The 17,716-nt window shown below is 41.6% G+C and overlaps 2 protein-coding genes across 4 annotated transcripts in view; both read right to left on the bottom strand.

Moving 5' to 3' along the window:
• Nucleotides 1-1,993, bottom strand: part of smc3 (structural maintenance of chromosomes 3) — a 48,876-nt gene extending 46,883 nt beyond the window's left edge. For all 3 annotated transcript variants that reach the window (XM_080721517.1, XM_080721519.1, XM_080721518.1), the window contains exons 1-2: nt 1,819-1,993; nt 12-87 (exon numbers count right to left, since the gene is read on the bottom strand). In XM_080721517.1, the coding sequence (XP_080577643.1) occupies nt 12-87; nt 1,819-1,833 (91 nt within the window). In that variant the 5' untranslated portion in view covers nt 1,834-1,993. The remainder of the gene's footprint in view (nt 1-11; nt 88-1,818) is intronic.
• A 2,314-nt stretch (nt 1,994-4,307) lies between these two features.
• Nucleotides 4,308-12,632, bottom strand: dusp5 (dual specificity phosphatase 5). Its single transcript, XM_080722036.1, has 4 exons — nt 12,186-12,632; nt 10,368-10,510; nt 8,758-8,977; nt 4,308-4,935 (listed from the first exon to the last, which is right to left on the bottom strand). The coding sequence occupies exons 1-4, from the start codon at nt 12,547-12,549 to the stop codon at nt 4,502-4,504; spliced, it is 1,161 nt and encodes a 386-aa protein (XP_080578162.1). The 5' UTR covers nt 12,550-12,632; the 3' UTR covers nt 4,308-4,501.
• Nucleotides 12,633-17,716: the final 5,084 nt, after the last annotated feature.

The raw sequence follows: 17,716 nt of genomic DNA, 5'->3' as shown, positions 1-17,716 counted from the left end.
GTGTCACTCACCAATGACATTATGCTTTGGACTGAACGGGTCTACAACCGTTTGGTCTCTGTAGCTTCGGAACCCCTGGATGATGACCTGCAGAATAAACAAAACACTGATTTAGCAGCAGCATACACATGCATAACAGTCCCAACAATTCACTCCTACACTGGGGGTAGGGCTGGGACGATATATAAACGTTATATCACGATTATTGTGACCAAAGAAATTATTTACAATATTATCGCCTATTATCGTCTCGTTGCGACGCGTTGTGAGCTTGTAGATCTGATATTTTTTGGATAAGAGATTTGGTAGAGAGTGAAGAAAAGACTCCATCAAGTACGTATTATTATAAGTACGTTTCACCAAAAGAGGGTTTAAAATGGTACCGGATATGCAGCTCTGCAAATAAAAGGCAAATTGATCCTGGTGCATGACGGAGGATAATTTCATGATAAATTAAATCTCCAGGATACGATTATAGTGAGTGTTTTTTATCACGATAAACTATAATATCGCTAATTGTCCCATCCCTAACTGGGGGTCATTCCATGTAACCAGTCTCCCAGATGCTACTCCTAAGTTCATTGTTTACCTTCTATTATCCTATAGTTTCATGTAAAGATTGTTATTTTGCTTAGCATATTGTCTAGAGTCAAAACAATATGCAATACCAGGAACCTGGAATCAGTCTAAACTTAAGGCTGATTCTAGGTTCCAGGTTTACCTGTGATCCTGGGCACTTGAATGTCGTGTGAGTTTACCTTGCTTATTGTAGTGGCTCAGGAGGATACCAGCATCTGCTAAATGCCTACATTGTAATCGTTTGTCTTGCCTTCGTGACAGTATATTATAAAGAGTCTATATAATCTATATTATAGACAATGCATGATGTACATTGCGGACACAACCATTTACTGTTGTATTACCCAGAGTCTTTCCATAAACTAACTGCATCATTAAATAAACAGCACTGGTGGAAAAAGTACTCAAATGTTTTACTTAATTAAAAGTATCAATACGGCAATGTAGAAATACTCTGTTACAAGTAAAAGTCCAAACTTCAAAATGTACTTGAGTAAAAGTACAAAGGTATTGGCATCAAAATATATGTAAAGTACAAAAATGTTTGAAAATAGCAGATCTACAGATCTAAAATAGGGCTAAAGACAAGTGGTTAATCTGTATGTTTTATAATATTATAATTTATATCTGAAAAGTAACTAGTAAATGAAGTTTTTAAATACATGCAATGGAGTAAAAACTAAAAGTAAAATATTTGCCTCTGAGATGTAGTGCACTGCAGAACTGTGCAAGTAAACGTAATGGAAATTGGAAATACTGAAGTACAAATACCTCAAACTTTTACTCGAGTAAATCTACTTAGTTACTTTTACACTACTGTTGCTAGCTAGCAACAGTCTATCCCAGTCACCCGAGCAAACAAGCATGCATGCATACTGAAATCATTAATGTTATATGTAATCTAATCTGTTATATGTAATGTAATCATTACATTATAACTAGATTCCGATTGTTGAATACAACAAACGATGCGCAAAAACAAGTGGAGGAGCTAGCCTGTTAGCTTAGCCACCTAGCTCTTTCATGGATCAGACCATTGGAAAGGAAAGGGGAAAAACAAGGTAACTGCAGTTATAACGGGTTGCTAACGGCCTAGACGTGTTAATATACAAGTTATGCAACACCTATGTTTAATTAATGCCGACTAAATATTACTCCATAATAATTCCAGTAAATATCCTGGTCTCAAATGAGACGAAACAGTCATCAACACACACACAGCATGCGCTGTTAGCTTACCTGTTTGATGTACATGCTGCTTTAATGTGGGGATTTTCTTATGCTGACTCGATGATAAACTCCCCTCTTCTCTCGGCTGGAGAAGATGGGGATTTAATAGTCCAGAATAACGGATAGAATAGACGAAACTATTGCATTAAAAATGTTGAATTGTTCGGCATGAAGCAGAACAACATGGAAAATGGCGTCGGGGGGCGGGTTGAGAATGGACTATACCATTAAGTTAACAACAGGGGTTTCAATCTTTTGTCAATATAAGATTATGCCACTTAAACTTGGACTGTACAAAATAAAGATGTATTTTTATTTTTTTGTATATGAAATGACCTGATTACATTATGTCCATGTGCATTACGTTATTGAATTGTACCGTGAGCATCGTTTTCGATCATTAACACACCCGTGTTTTTAAATTGGTATGGTCTGGGGGAAAATGTTAGGCGCCAAACTGGACGAACTCACACAAAAATCACAAATAGACCCTATAAGATAAACGTGCAAAGAGCAGCAACATATGATGAATTATTAAATGTAGTTTTTTGGGACACAGAATTGCTATTCACTTCCCATGAAGTTCTGTGTTGCTGCTGTTTTAAATCAGCATTATGATAACCAGCAGCACAGTGGATCGGTTAAGGTTTCCTAATTCTAGGTCACTGTAGGTGTCGCTGTTGCCTCTTTTAGGCGGCCTCTTTGGTTTACTGTAGGACAGTGGTTCTCAAACGTTTTCCTTGGCCCCAAATTGATAATTTGACCGCGGGCCCCATTTGAAAAGATACCCCAGATAATTTGTATAGTTGTACGGCAGTGACTCAACCATTTTAAATTCAAGGACGCCCACTTTGACATGCATAAGGCCATGTTTTTATCTCTGGACAGTGGGACCCCAATCTACACTGTAATCATTGTCATCAGACTCATCAATGTTAATTTAACTCTGACAATGTACAAACCCATAAGGGTCCATTTGGTCCATTTTTTATGCTGTCCCCTATACCCTAACCCTAACCCAGACCTCTAGGGTCAATTTGGTTCCTGAGTCCTGACTATCAAACATTTTGCTGGGGACCCCCTAGAAACCCCCCAAGGACCCCTGGGGGTCCCCGGACCCCAGTGGGAGTGTGTCGCTGTTACTACATGTCATATTTCGCTGTTACTACATGTCCGACTCTAACCCTCACCCTAACCTTAACCTCTGTGGAGTGAGTCGCTAACCCTCCGGTCGAAATGATGGGCCTTCGCAAAAGCGAGATTTCCCCACCCCACTTTGGGAACCACTGCTGAAGGATGCTCATTGCTCAACCAAAGAGAAAAGGAAATCTACCCTTTAAAACGTTTTGATGTTTATTTTGTTGTCTTGATCTTTGCAGGAGCAGGTCACCATATCAAGCTACTATCACAGGTCCAGTTATTAGTGTGGTTGCCCTAACAGGGCAACTACTTACTCTATATATTTATTTATTTCCGGATAAACGTTATTTTTGCCGCGCTACTCCTCCCATGCAGTTTTGGTTTCATAATCGGCTGGCTTCATCAGGACTTGTCTGCTTGCATTTTGCTTAGCGATATATTATAGTTTAATTTATATTCATTTATTTGTGAATTAATTCTCTCCATTGACTTGAATGGGAAAATGCAAAATCTTTACTTTTCCCAAATTTGGAGATGACTGACATCATAGATGTCTGACGTCATAGACCACATGAGATTGACACAGTATATCCATATATGAGCTTTCCAAGATATGGGCTTAAGATTGATGACATACAGCGATATCCATAAATGGGCATGAAAGGGACAAATGGTAAGACAGAACACATTTCCCAGAAGATTCCTTGTGACTCGTGTCAGGGCAACCACACTTGCAATTCTGGGAAATTGCATCTTTCTAGTTTTTCCTGTTTTCTTTCCGTAACTCAATATGCTCCGTAACTATTTTACTAGTGCCTTATTATTGCATTTGTGACAAAGAAAATAGAACACGAAAACAAGTTATTGATTGAGGTGGAAACATTTATTGACATCCACATTCATTAAAAAAAAGAAAGAAAACATCAGACAGACATTAATTATAAAATAAATTAGATTCAAATGCCTGACTGGCTTTGTGAATAGGCAAAAGAAATCACAATATCAACCTAAGGCATTTATATTGCAGTGTAATCACTCTGCTGTGTGGCTTTAACACTGCAATGCAGTACATGAGCCAACAGCATCAATGGCTGAGACCGACCAATTTCAAAGACTTGTCCCATCGTCCCATTTATTAAATATGGTCATATCGACCTTTCTCAGTCTCTGCTACATATCGTCACTGTCGGGCAGAAACCTCGTATATCCAAGTTTCAAATTTGTATGTTTTTTCGTAAAGTAAAGCCCTGCTTCATCATACAAGGCTGTTGCACAAAAGTAGTGAAAACAGCAGATCTACAAGCACACAACGCCTCGCACCGCGAGGCGTTGTGTGCTTGTAGATCGTCTGTTTTCACTAGTTTAGTTCATTTTTAAATGATAAATACAAAATGAACGGTTTTGGACATACAAGGTTTCCACCCGACAACGACGATATAGCTTTTCTTTGACCACCCAGGCAAACAAAGAGTATTGTAATCTCGATTTTCTTTTGTTTTCTTCTTTTCTTCTTCAAGTAATAGTCTCTACAATCAGTCACAGTTCTCTCAAACTAAGGCAGTGCGCTTATTATTGGGCTTAACTCGAACTGATGGTGGGCGGTGATGGGAGGCTGCAAGGGCAGAGGGTCCAGGAAGGAGTTCGGGAAGGTAAACACGGACGGCTCAAAGTTCTTGCTGCTGAAAGTGGCCGCGAAGTCACTGGCGAAAAAGGAGGCCACCTCCGGGGCACAGGGCGTGGCGGGTTCCGGGGTGGAGGGGTGGGGGGCCGGGGCGGAGGAGAGGACCTCCGACTCAAACTGCAGCAGCTGACCCATGAAGCTGAAGTTGGGCGAGATGAGCACGCGGCGCTTCTTGATGATGTCGAACGCCTCTTCCAGTTGCATCCTCTGGGTCCTCATGATGTACGCCAGGCAGATGGTGGGCGAACGGGAGATCCCCGCCTCGCAATGGACCAGCACCTTGCCACCGGATCGCTTCACGTCATCTGAAAGGGGCAAAGAGAAGAGAATATAATATAGTTAATGAATTGCCCCACACTATATCATTAAGAAATACAGTTACACTTTGACAGGTAATTCACATTATTTTTTAAATAATAGTGTTTTGCTTTGTCAGAAAGAATGACAAAATGTACGATCAGTTTAAAATGGAGTTGCGGGGGTGTCAAAAGGATGAGAAAATATAATTGGGACTGAGTATTAAAGCCGTGATTGATAGCAAAGATGAAAAACTCAATTTTCAAAGTGTCTCTAATCACCGCCTCTTCATCAAGCCCACACACACACACACACAGCACACGCTGCCTTCAAGGGCTATGCCACTCATTTCTCACACACTGCCCACATCGAAACACACACACACACACACACACACACACACACACACACACACACACACACACACACACACACACACACACACACACTCTGACAACTATAATCTCTAGTTTATGGGTCCGTGCAGACTTTAATATATCCACCGACAGACACACACTGACAGAACATTTTACGCGGTTTACGAGGACATCACATGCTGTCTAAAGTGTTCTAATGCCTACGTATGAATCTGGCCCCTGTCATCTCTGTATTAGCTCAGTTTACTGTCAGGTACCGATAGTGCCTTCCTGCCTTCTCTCTCCCCTGTGGAAACTCATCTCACGACACCGAGTTCACCTCTCAAAGGCACTGTGCGCCATGGCCTGTAGTCCGTCTCCATATCGCGTCGTTGTCGGGTGGAAACTGTGTATGTCCAAAACCGTTTGTTTTGTAATTGTCATTTTTAAAATGATTTAAACTAGTGAAAACAGCCGATCTACGAGCACACAGTGTGCTTGTAGATCAGCTGTTTTCACTGCTTTTGTGCAAGAGCCTTGTGTGATGAAGCAGGGCTTTACTTTGCGAGAACATTTACACATTTGAAACTTGGGAGATACGAGGTTTCTGCCCGACAGTGACGATATAGTTTTGTTTCACTATTTCACATACATTCACACTCTCTCACACACACACACAGCACGATGCCACAGCGAGCGCCTGGCCAGCTGGCCCTGAGAGGTGAAAGCACCGTGCTAAAATTCACAGCTCAGTCCCATCATGAATATTACATCTGGAGTGGAGGAGGAGTGCTATACATGTACATAGGGGAAACATAAGGAGAGCAGAGGCTGTGGGTGTCTTAATGACCACCATCCTTTAAGATGATGCACCCTCATTTGTGTCCCGACACACTTCAGCTGCCATTTTTCAAGAAACACGTCAATATTAGGGCTGGGTGCAATAACCGCACAAACTGCCATACCGCGGTTGTGTAATGCATACCGCGGTGTCGAGTTCATAACCGTGATTATACTGCAATATAGGGACCTATATATCGCGGTATATGAAAATGTATTTAAATGTATTTGCTTTTTTTTATATTTTTTAATTCAAAATAACTTTTTGGGAGATACCGCGTCACAGCCATATACCATCGGTAAACAGTGACTTATTACCGCGATAACAAAAAATCCACACTGCCCCAGCTCTAGTCAATATTTCTTTTTTTTCCGTAACCACACATATCACACACGCATGCACGACAGCTACGAGGGCATTCCGTTTTGACAGATTTTCAAGCAGAGACGGGAGATTGACTATCTTGGATTCTATGTATGGTGGATTTCGAATCACTTGGCATTGTTGATAGCGTTTGGAAGCCTTGTCTGCACTCTGCATGAAAGCTAAAGCCGCTACTGGGGCAATTTGTTGCCTTACATAATCATCTGTCTGACACAAAGATGCCTTAAATGTAGGCTGGAGCCCCGAACAAAGCACAGTAGCAGCAACAATAGCAGCCACCCAATACAGGTCAGTCAAGGCCCCCGTGGGTGCACTTTGTACTCTGCTATGCCTGGCTAAAAATAGCCAGGAGCACTGTGTACATCTCTGTTGGCACTATCCAACCACCCCCCTTCCAACCTCTCTCTCTACAGTTCCCTCTCACTCCTCTGTAATAACACATACTGTACATTCGCCCACATCTCTCAAGGCCGTCTGTGAATGTCACCTGCAACCACAGCAGCAACACTGTTGTTGTTGTTGTTGTTGTTTTCATGTTGTCATTCAGCCTTCAACTTCCACTCAACTACAGCGAACGACCTCTTTTCTATATTTCTGTGTCTCTGCATGCTAGGGATGGGATGATACGCGATATTATCGTTTATCGTGATAAAAAAAACACTCACAAAAATCGTATCGTGGAGATTTAATTTATCGCGATATCGTCCTCCGTCATGCACTGGGATCAATTCACCTTTTATTTGCCCAAGCTGTATATACAGTACCCTTAAACCCTGTATAATTGGTAAAAGGTACTTATAATATACGTACTTGATAGTCTTTTTTTTTTTTCACTCTCTTTCAAATGTCTTTGCCAAAAAATAGCAGATCTACAAGATTGTAGTCGTAGATCTGCTATTTTTTTGGCAAATGTTCCGCAGGATAATGGATTTTGATTATCGTGATAATATCGTAAATGGCGATTTCTTTTGTCACAATAAATGTCCCATTCCTACTGCATGCGTGAACACGCGCACGTGTGTGTGTGTGTGTGTGTGTGTGTGTGTGTGTGTGTGTGTGTGTGTCTGTCTGTGTGTGAGTGTGCGTCACTTTGTCCAACCTCCTCCTCCACCCAGTCATTACTAACAGACAGCTCACCCACTTGTCACACTTAATGGCCACACCCGGAAGAGTAAGCTAGAGTAAGATTAGGCCCTCGGAGGCGGTGACGACATGGGAGCGTCTTTTTTAAAACTTAAAAGAGGAAGGGGGGGGGGGTGACGCGAGGGGAAGAGCAGAGCTTCCCTGAATGAAAGCAGACGGCTCCATTTGCGGGGAGTGATTGGAGGCAGGCAATAGACTGATTACGGTGACAGCTCAGAGTGCTCGCTGTTTGGGAACAGTAGGCGAGAGAGAAGCAAGGGGATTATTTTTAAGACTGGAGGTGTTTGAAAATAGACGCAGCTATCTATGGTTATCTCCCTCTCTCTCTCTCTCTCTCTCTCTCTCTCTCTCTCTCTCTCTCTCTCTCTCTCTATCCCTATCTGACAACTCTTCTGTGTATTTTACCCCAGGTAATTCAAGGAAAGAGTGCTTCTCCATGGAGATGGAGGATAATGTTTGTTTTCACAGCAAGAGCGTATGAACTACAGCCTAACAAGACATTTGACAGGACAAATTATGTATACTCGCTCACATTATGATAGTTTAACAGGTGTTAAAAACAGACCCTAATGAATGTTAACTAAATCAATCCTCAATGCAACCCTCCCAAATAACGAGCCGTGAAAACAATGAATGATTGCACAGCACAGTCGGTGAAAAAAAAAGGAAAAACACCAGTTGTCAAACGTGTAGGCCAGTGGTTCTCAACCTTTTCAGGCCGCGACCCCCAAAATAATCATATTTTAACTGGGGACCCCCCCCCACCCTACGAGCACTAAGAGTTGAGGCATACATTTTGAACACAGTTCTATTGTGAAAATAGCATATCCAGATCTACATGCTCACGTTGCGAGGCGTTGTGAGCATGTAGATCTGCTTTGACAATTTGTCCAATGTTTAATTTAGAGGTATTAAAAAGTCCTTAAATTGTCACTTTAGAAATGTGCATATAGCCTCTGTATACCCTTAAACGTAATCTCGGTTTGTTTACTGTTGAGTGAGAAAACAAAGTTAATCATCTGGGGACCCCCCCAAAAAATAATTTGGGCCCCCCCGACCCACAGGTTGAGAACCACTGGTTTAGGCTATTATTCCACTCAACTCACCAATGAATTCTATGGCCTCCTGGAAATGGGAGCTGATGTCGGCGGTGTGGTTGTCCTCCACGGGGATCCACTTGTAGCTGTAGTGGCCCTTGGTGGGCTGCAGGTCCCTGCGCGAAACGTTGAGCAAGGCGGTGATGTGAAGGTCGCTGAGATAGTCCTGTCTGGAGGCGTGGTAGGCACTACCGAGGTAGAGGAAAGGCAGGATCTCCACGGGCGTACCCTGAGAGAGAGGAACAAGAGGATGAGTCAAAGAAACGGCATAACACTCTATCACGCTGTGATAATTACGGGATCTCTGATACAGTAGCGTAAGATACTGAACCTCAGTTCTCAATGTATCTAATGTTATAATATAATCTTGTGCCTGTAGTCCAGTTCAATATGTCCAAACATGAATGGTTCGTTTTTCGGGGGAATATGAAAACGATATATTTTCGGAAACTTCAGCTGGCTAAAAACGGCCCGACAAAACTATGGTTTAGTGATGAGTCATCACTTTTCACAGTTTCGTGGGGGCTGTTTTTATCCCGAGGAATGTTTTTCATGCCAAACAAATGCTTGCTATGGATTCAGAATAATTAAAAACCCCAGGATTTTTTGCGGGTACTTTTTTCCTTTATAGTGTATAGTAAGTGAATGAGACACAAACTTTCAGCAGCTGTCAAAAATTCCTCTACAGATTTTGCAAATGGAATCATGGATTTTCTGATTTGTTATACTCTGAAGCCTCCAAAAATATATAGTTTTCATAATCCCCCAAATATTTGAACGAAATTACACAAGCGACTTGACTACTGTGGACATCCCACCGACCAAATAACCACACAGAAGAGCACGTCATGTGCACTGACTGGAGACAAGGGCACACTAGACGCGTATATATCTGAAGATATGGATTTGTCCATAAATAAACAATTACGCAGAATAACTCATGATATGTCAGGCATGCACACAACAGTTCTTTGTGATATGAGCGAGCCACATGCTTTTCATTTGCGCTGTGGCAGAGAGATGCAGGAAAGGTCACAGATGAAAGAGTGCGGTTCTCTACAGGCCAGCTGATGTCACAGATAGCTGGGTTTTTGAGTGGCCTCTCCGTTCTTTAAAGTATGAGCCAGGCGAGCAGTGGAGGTCAGAGAATATCATGTGTTTTAAGAAAATGTTCTGACGAACAGAACAATGTAGCCTATTCAGTATATTTTAATTATTATATAGTGGTTTGGCCATATAACGTAAATTATAGCCCACTAAAAAATGCCTAAAGTTCCTTTGCAATAGATATACCGGTAGATGAAATTGGAGGGGAGAAAAAAGATTTTCTTTTATTACCTTCTATGGGCAGGTTTTTTCTTCTTTCTATACTAGACTTAGTGCTATGATAGCCCTCAGATCTCATGCTATTTTGTGCCAATAACTATTGTGATGGGAATGGGATTTGGGGTGTCATCACTATGTATACCTGCCTCAATGCGACACTATTTCAATAAAAAAAGATTTGAAAAGCAAAAGCAATAGATATAGATGTTTTGACACATATTGAAGTGGAAACTGGTGCTGTGAGAAAGTGGGCAGGGCTGCCTGATGTCGCATGGGTGTTTCCGTTTCCATACCTGATCATAATCTGGTTTGCGGTGAGAGAGCTTGTCATAGTGGTTGTTGACTCTCTTCTCGGTTTCAGTTCCACTCTGGTCGATGATGGTTTTTACCTCAGTGCAAAGTTCAGGATATTGAGAGTGGAAGTTCTCATATCCTCCTGAGAGAAAAAAAAAAGGTTGAAAACATTCAATAAGACACTTTAAATGAGTAAGAATAAGAACTCTATCCCTCGTACTAAACAACAGACACCATGACACCATGTCATGTGAATGTGTTTATGAAACACACTAAACACGGACCGTTACTTCTTGTGTGGGATTATAGACTTTATAACCTGATTATAAACGCGTAATTAATCACTGGTGCCCTACAACGGAGGCACCGGTAATCCGTTTAGGCCAATATCCTGAGGACGTAGCGGTTCCAGAAGGAAGTCAGCACTGAGCAGTGGTGTAAAGTAACCAAGTATATTTACCTGAGTACAGTACTTAAGTACAATGTTGAGGTATCTGTACTTTACTTGAGTATTTCCAATACTTTTACTTCTACTCCTCTAGGCCGACATCTCGGATACAAATATTGTACTTTTACTCCACTACATTAATTTATTGATTGAAGAATTTATTAGAGGTTTTGCATAGGAACAGTTATATACAGTTTCATCATGACAGTTCACTGATACATTATTTGAAAACTTTAGTTACTAGCTAGGCCTACTTTGCAGATTTGGATTATTATTACAAAGCATACATTAACCACTGCTGTTTTCAAACGATTTGTATACATTTGAACTTTAAATAGGACATTCTGCATGAGTAGCCTATACTTTCTACTTTTGGTGCTTATAGGCTACATTTTGACACCAATAGGCTACTGTTATACTTTTTTTTTTTTTGTATTTAGTATTTTTCTACATTGCAGTATTGAACTTTTACTTAAAGTAGTCTAACAAATGTACTTTTTCCACCACTGGAAGTGAGTGCATTTTGACACAGTCGTAGTTTGCAGTGGATTAAAGACAATAAATTATACGTATTCGTATCCAATCCAAAACAGTGTGTAAAGGCCTGGTGGGCCGCAGTTTGTTTATTCTCTCTCAGGCGCCTTGCACACTGAGTCATCCACTTCGTTGACGCACGCAGTACATTTATCTCTCGAAGAACAGAGAGAAAATGCAGGATATTGCTCACCAGGACGGCTGATAGATAGCCAAACACACTCTCATGGAAAGTGTTAGGCTATAGATACGGCATAGATACTAAACGGTCACTGACCCCAAAAAACTAGAATGTTTCATAAAGGTGCTGCTGACGAAACGAGTTGAGATCCGATTCTGAAATGTGAACATTGATTGCCATGACTTTTTACAAAGCCTAGAGCCTACATTATAGCCTAAATTAGATTTCTTCACATATGAATTCTTGTATGAATTGAGAAAAAAGGGACCCCAATTTAAACAAGCCCAAACGCTTTCTTGAGGTCTTTATCCTTTTAGTTGACCTTGTATCAGTGATCTGTATCTGTATCTGTATCTGTACCTTTTCCTATGCAAACTTATAATACAATATTAAATCAATCAAAGGTAGCCGTGTATTAGGCTAATATTCGAGGCTAGCCTAGTAGTCCTATATTCCATATTTGGTAACTTGTGGTTTGTGTGTCACCCTTGTGAAATTAAAAATAACTGTCAAGACAGTAATGAAACAAACGCCAGAAGCACAACCCGCCTCTCCCAAATATAGCTATTTGGAGAGGCTATTTGATATAATTTAGTAAGCCAAATATATAAATAGCCTATGTTTTTTATAAATATAATTTAGTAAGGATCTCACCTTTTAGGAAACTGATGCTGGCTCCACTCGCCAGATGCGACAGCGTGTTTATCACTATTTGTGCTATACTGTCCTTTTTCAGCTTTTGTAAGTGAGGCGTCCTGTCGTCCAGGGCTATGACCGCCGATATGCTCCCCTCCCGGAGCCGAAACTGGTCGTGCTCGTCCGGGATGATGAACTGGAGAGGCACCAGTCCTCCCCTGGACCTCCGCACCACCACCGAGTTCAAGTTGACATTGACAGAGCCTTTGATGCTGGAGTTCGTGAACGAGAAATACGGTCGGCAATCCACAATCAGACAGCTGCCGCACTCCTTGCGTATGATCTTCTTGAGGCGTCGGCAGTCTATGCTTGATACTTTCATTTTGAAGTTGTTGTTGTTTTATTATTGCCTGAAGAATGATTTCTTAGATAATCCCGAAGCAGAGATAGATCCCAGTCTGCGTCCGTGCCTTCATTTCCTCCGAGGGGATTCCGCCCGATCGGTTTTATGTGAATGAAACCTCCGGTGAGTGACGTCACGAACCATATATGGACATAGGGCAAGGTACGATCGCAGTAGAAGTCCCGCCCACACTGTTGACTGCACCCCGACTCCTCCTCCTCCCTGCATTTTCTATGCTTGAATCAATCAGCCTACTCATCTATTGCGTGTCGATGTCATGTTGTGTTTGTGGTCTCACACAACCGATTAGGGGAAATCAAAGGAGAGGCGTTTCTGGGAAAGGTTTCCTAGAAAATCATCGTTTACAGGACTGTTGTTTGTTTTTGCACGTTTGCGCAACCATGCAAGCTCGGGATCGCTTTCACTTTCCAGAACCAATCGATTATTTAGAACACTAGTTCTCAACTGTAGTCTAACTGTCCCCAGCTAAATGATGGAGAGTCGGTAACCAAATGGACCCTTATAACTATTGGGAGTGTAAAATGAAACCAAATAGACCCATACTCTCTCAAGAGTTCAATTATTGTTAATAAACATATGCATTAATTACATGTGTATTGATCATTTTGATCAACGTTTGCCTGTTATCTCTCCCACAACACACCAATACAGTATGGAATTAAATGATGGACAACATCTTATCCAACGACAACAAAATAATATAGTCTTGTGTCTGAGAGGCTAAATCTAATTAAATGGTGGCCCGTGGCTCAAATGGTGGTCCGTGTCTCAAATGCCGAATAAATAATAAGGTAAAAGGAGCTGCTGCTGGTAGTAGCCTCAAGCCTGGGCTACTTCCGTCTGGTCCAGCGTTCACACGTCTGCTCCAGATCCGCAGCCATAATCTCCTCAATGGACTAACAAGGCTTAAACGTCACACTGCATGCACTCACATGACAAGCAATCAATTAACCCTTGACACATGGCTCAATAATAGGCTACACCTCTGAGTCTGTCAGTGTTTGTATTGGTGGGTAGACTAGTGGTGGTGGTGGCCTCAGCCTGTGTGTGTGAGAGACGAGAGTGGCTGCGTGCATGCGTGTGTGTGTGTGTGTGTGTGTGTGTGTGTGTGTGTGTGTGTGTGTGTGTGTGTGTGTGCGCGTGTGTTTACATAGGCCTACAGCATGTGTGTTTATCTAGGCCAGTGGTTCTCAACCTGTGGGGTCAAAATGTCTCACTCAACAGTAAACAAACCAACATAAAGTTCAAGTGTGTACTAGAGGGTATCTGACTGCACATTTCTAAAGTGACAATTTTAGGACTTGTTAATACATCTAAAATGACAAATGAAACATTGGCCAAATTGTCAAATATTAGAGGCTGAAATTGTGAAAATAAGATGGCGTATATTTTGTAGATCTGCTATTTTCACAATAGAACCGTGTTATACAAAATGTAACGCCTCAGCTCTTAGTGCTCGTCAGGGTGGTGGGGTCCCCAGTTAAAATAGGATTATTTTGGGGGTCCCCAGTTAAAATATGATTATTTCAGGGGCCACGGCCTGAAAAGGTTGAGAACCACTGATCTAGGAGGCTGTGTTTGCACTTGTGCCTAGATAACGGACTTGTCCTTGCATACACCGATTACAAAATGTGTGTGTTGAATAATTCTGGCATTGTACTGGCATGGATGTGTGGAAGAGTCAGTCAGTGAATTAAAGAAAGTGAGAAACAGAGGTGGGCGAACGAACGAGGGGAGAATGTGTGTCACAGATGCACGACAACACACAAAACAACAACAGACAGCTCCAGTGACGGACTCAGGCGGGCAGACAAAACAATGGCATGCCCTCTGGTTATTGACTGCCCGCTTCAGCATTCAGCCGAGGTAGAAAGGGGACCCTGCATGGCACTGTGCCCAGGGAGCCATCCTTATATGCCTGGCAGTGGAACTGCTAAAATGCAGGAGACGGATGGACATGAGAAATACATTGATGGTGATGGAGTGGATAGATTCAGGGACGTGCCGAGAATGTTAGAGAGGAAGATGGCTTAAAACTTCTAAAAGGGCCTTTTGGTGAAAATATCAATAGCAGACCTCCAAGCTCACAATGCTTGATGCTACACTGCTAGTACAAGTCAGTACTGGATATGGCAGGGATTTCTAGACAGATAGAGCAATTCTTTCAACATAAGATGCTGCATTCAAGTTCAGGAGAGTTTGGACAAGGCAATTCTCTTGAATGCTGCCTTCGACTATGGCATGGAAATAGGACATTTTCTTTTCTTTCCCCATAGTAAAAACTGCATTCTGGAGAGGGCACTTTTTACAGACGGATAAAAGGGCAAGGGGCTCAAGCCCCCTTTGATGTCTAAAGTGTGCACGTGACTGTATGGATTGATGAATGGATGACGTGCTGTGGTGGATTAGATGTACAGCAGGGCAGCGTGCCATATGGGCCAGTCTAATCTATTCTGGGCTGATGACATCATCACAGCTGATGAGCGAGGAGACCATCACTGACCCTCATTTCATTCGCTGGTGCCAGTCAGCCCTGCTAATAAACAACACATGTGTGTCGCAGACAATAACACATTAGACCAGTAATCAATTGGCTTCTCTGTCTCGCTTTGATCCTTTACCGCTCGCCACACCTAGGCAGTGTCGATCACTTACAGAAAGTGCTATACCTCTCACCTACACTGGCTTCTGATTACGTTCCACATCACGTACAAACCCCCCACACCCACTGCCCCCCTAGCTACCAGACCTCCCCCATCAACACCCCCCCCCCACCCACCCCTCCACCCCCCCTCATGGAACCTGTGGCCTCAGGTCTCCAGTCCCCCTCCCCCCCTGCAGAATGGAGCCTTCATTGTGACAGCAGCCATGCTCTGTCTGGAAGTCTCTCCTGACAGAGATTCAGAGAGTCACCTGGCTTGTAGATCAGCTATGTTTTTCAAAATAGTAAAAAATGGCAAAATAGTGAGACTGTCATATAGGCTACATGATAGGATGGACGTTTTTGAACATTGCGAGACATACCTACTGGTAAACATTTTCAGTAACTTGGTGGTTTAGCTGTGGTACTCCAAATGCCTCTGTGTGCTTGAACCGTGTATTATTGTTTTTTGGTTACTGTGTTTGTTTTTATTTTTCTTATGTACTGTGTTTGTATTTGTCTGTGTGTTATGTGTTAAAAATTGGGAAACATTAATAAAATACTAATCATAAAAAAATGACAAAATAGTTTAGGGATAAGGGATAAGGCATGTATGAAAATAGAGCCATAATGTTTGTATTGTTTGTATTGTTATTGTGTTAATTATCTATGCCAAGTTGGTGAATTGAATAGCCTATACCAAGGACCACAATGGAAACAAGTCCCCATGAGCTTTTTTGTGTTATCCTTAGCCTTAATGCCCTCGCATCTCTGACTAATATTTGATAAAGCATAAAAAAATAAAAAATAAAAAGATATGCTCAAAATAGGAATGGCAGTGAAAGTGGTTAAAACAATGAGGGCAGATTGGATGTACGTAGATAATAATAACTCATCATGTAAATGGCTGTATTATTCTGTATGATCCATGCAGGGTCGCAATTATAATCTGCATAATCACTACCAAATGGGATTCCTTTCTCCCATTTGATCTATTTGGCCATTATAGCCTGATTTCATTGTTATGCAGCACTAGCTACTAGAATACACAAGTACTTGAGTGTCACAATCTCTTCTTTCAGCGAAAACACTTTAAGAATCTCCCTCATGGGAAATCAAACAACTACCACTCAGTCAAAGGGAGATTCCTGTTTGGCCAAGCCCAGCTATTAGGCTTCTGGTCTGCAGGCAGGCAGTGCTACACTGCAACATTAACATCGAGTTGTTAAATGCATCAACATTAACAACAAAACGTTCTTGTCTGTCTGTCTGTCTGTCTGTCTGTCTGTCTGTCTGTCTGTCTGTCTGTCGGTTATTGGAGCAGTGATATTGCAGCACTAACCATGCACAAGTCTTTATTTTGATGAATAGCTGTGTTCCGCTAGAAAAAATTACTTATGTTCTGAGAAGTCAAACAGGATTTGAGACTTTCTTGAAAACCTGGCAACCCTATTTGAACCATATGGAAACGTTGTCATTACCTGTGTCAGAGATGTTGTAAGTTATTTATAGCTGCCTCGGTCTGGGTCGGTTGTCTCCTGAAGCCATTTAATGTTTATACAGTATAATTGTCTCTTCTTGTTTCTTTTATTTTCCATTATAATTTTGTATGTACTATTATTTGTATTATGTTCAGGTTTTGTTTGTATGTGGGTTTGTATGTGGGGTGGGGGGAGGGGAATGGGAGAATTGTACATGTGTTGTTAGTGCATTGTATACTTTTGAGAAAATTGAAAATAAAAACAAAATATTTTTTAAAAAAAAGTCTTTATTTTGAGCCTGTTTATTCACACAAGCCCAGTATTTTTGGACATTTGGACATAAATGTACCCTCTCACTCAATTTCTGGCCCTGCCCCATTCCTTTTATGTCTAGGGCCCATCCATACAATACTGTATGTCTTCTCTTATAGAATTTCCTTGGCGTCTTCATGGCTTGGCAGCATAGCTAATACGTTTAGGAAGCTGTCAGGCGAGCTTTAAGCTTGTTACAATCCCTCCCCCTATACTGACTCCTCTGGTCAGAGCTAGAGTCCTATTGTAAGTACACATACAGTAGCGTAGCAATAATACGGTGCCACACTGGGGTCAGAAGTGTAAGGGGTCTGAGAAATGTCTTGTGTCATAATGTATATTTATCCTGTCACGTAAGAATGTTGTGGACTGAGTGTGCATCTGTGCGAGGCTGTATTATGGTATAGAGGTGCAATGCAAACCTGGTAGTTTGTTTAATGTATATCAGTATATGTTCATTCATAGTTAGTTTTAGGTTTGGTCTTGTTTATTTGTCAGTATGTAATACGTTTGTTCTGCTTTTGTTGAGTTTTTGGTTTTTTTCTGGGGGACATGATCCATAATGATGATCTGGCTACTACTGTGTCTGCCCCAGTTCTGTCCATGTTGTAAAAATAAAAATACAAAATATAAATCATAAAAAAGTGAGAAACCGGTACCCAAAGTCGCTTTACAGAACAAATTAAAAATA

Source organism: Nannobrachium achirus (assembly GCF_963921795.1).
Source record: "Nannobrachium achirus genome assembly, chromosome: 3".
Lineage (NCBI taxonomy): Eukaryota > Metazoa > Chordata > Actinopteri > Myctophiformes > Myctophidae > Nannobrachium > Nannobrachium achirus.
Note: the sequence above shows the minus strand (reverse complement) of the source record. Positions and strands in the feature narration are given on the sequence as shown.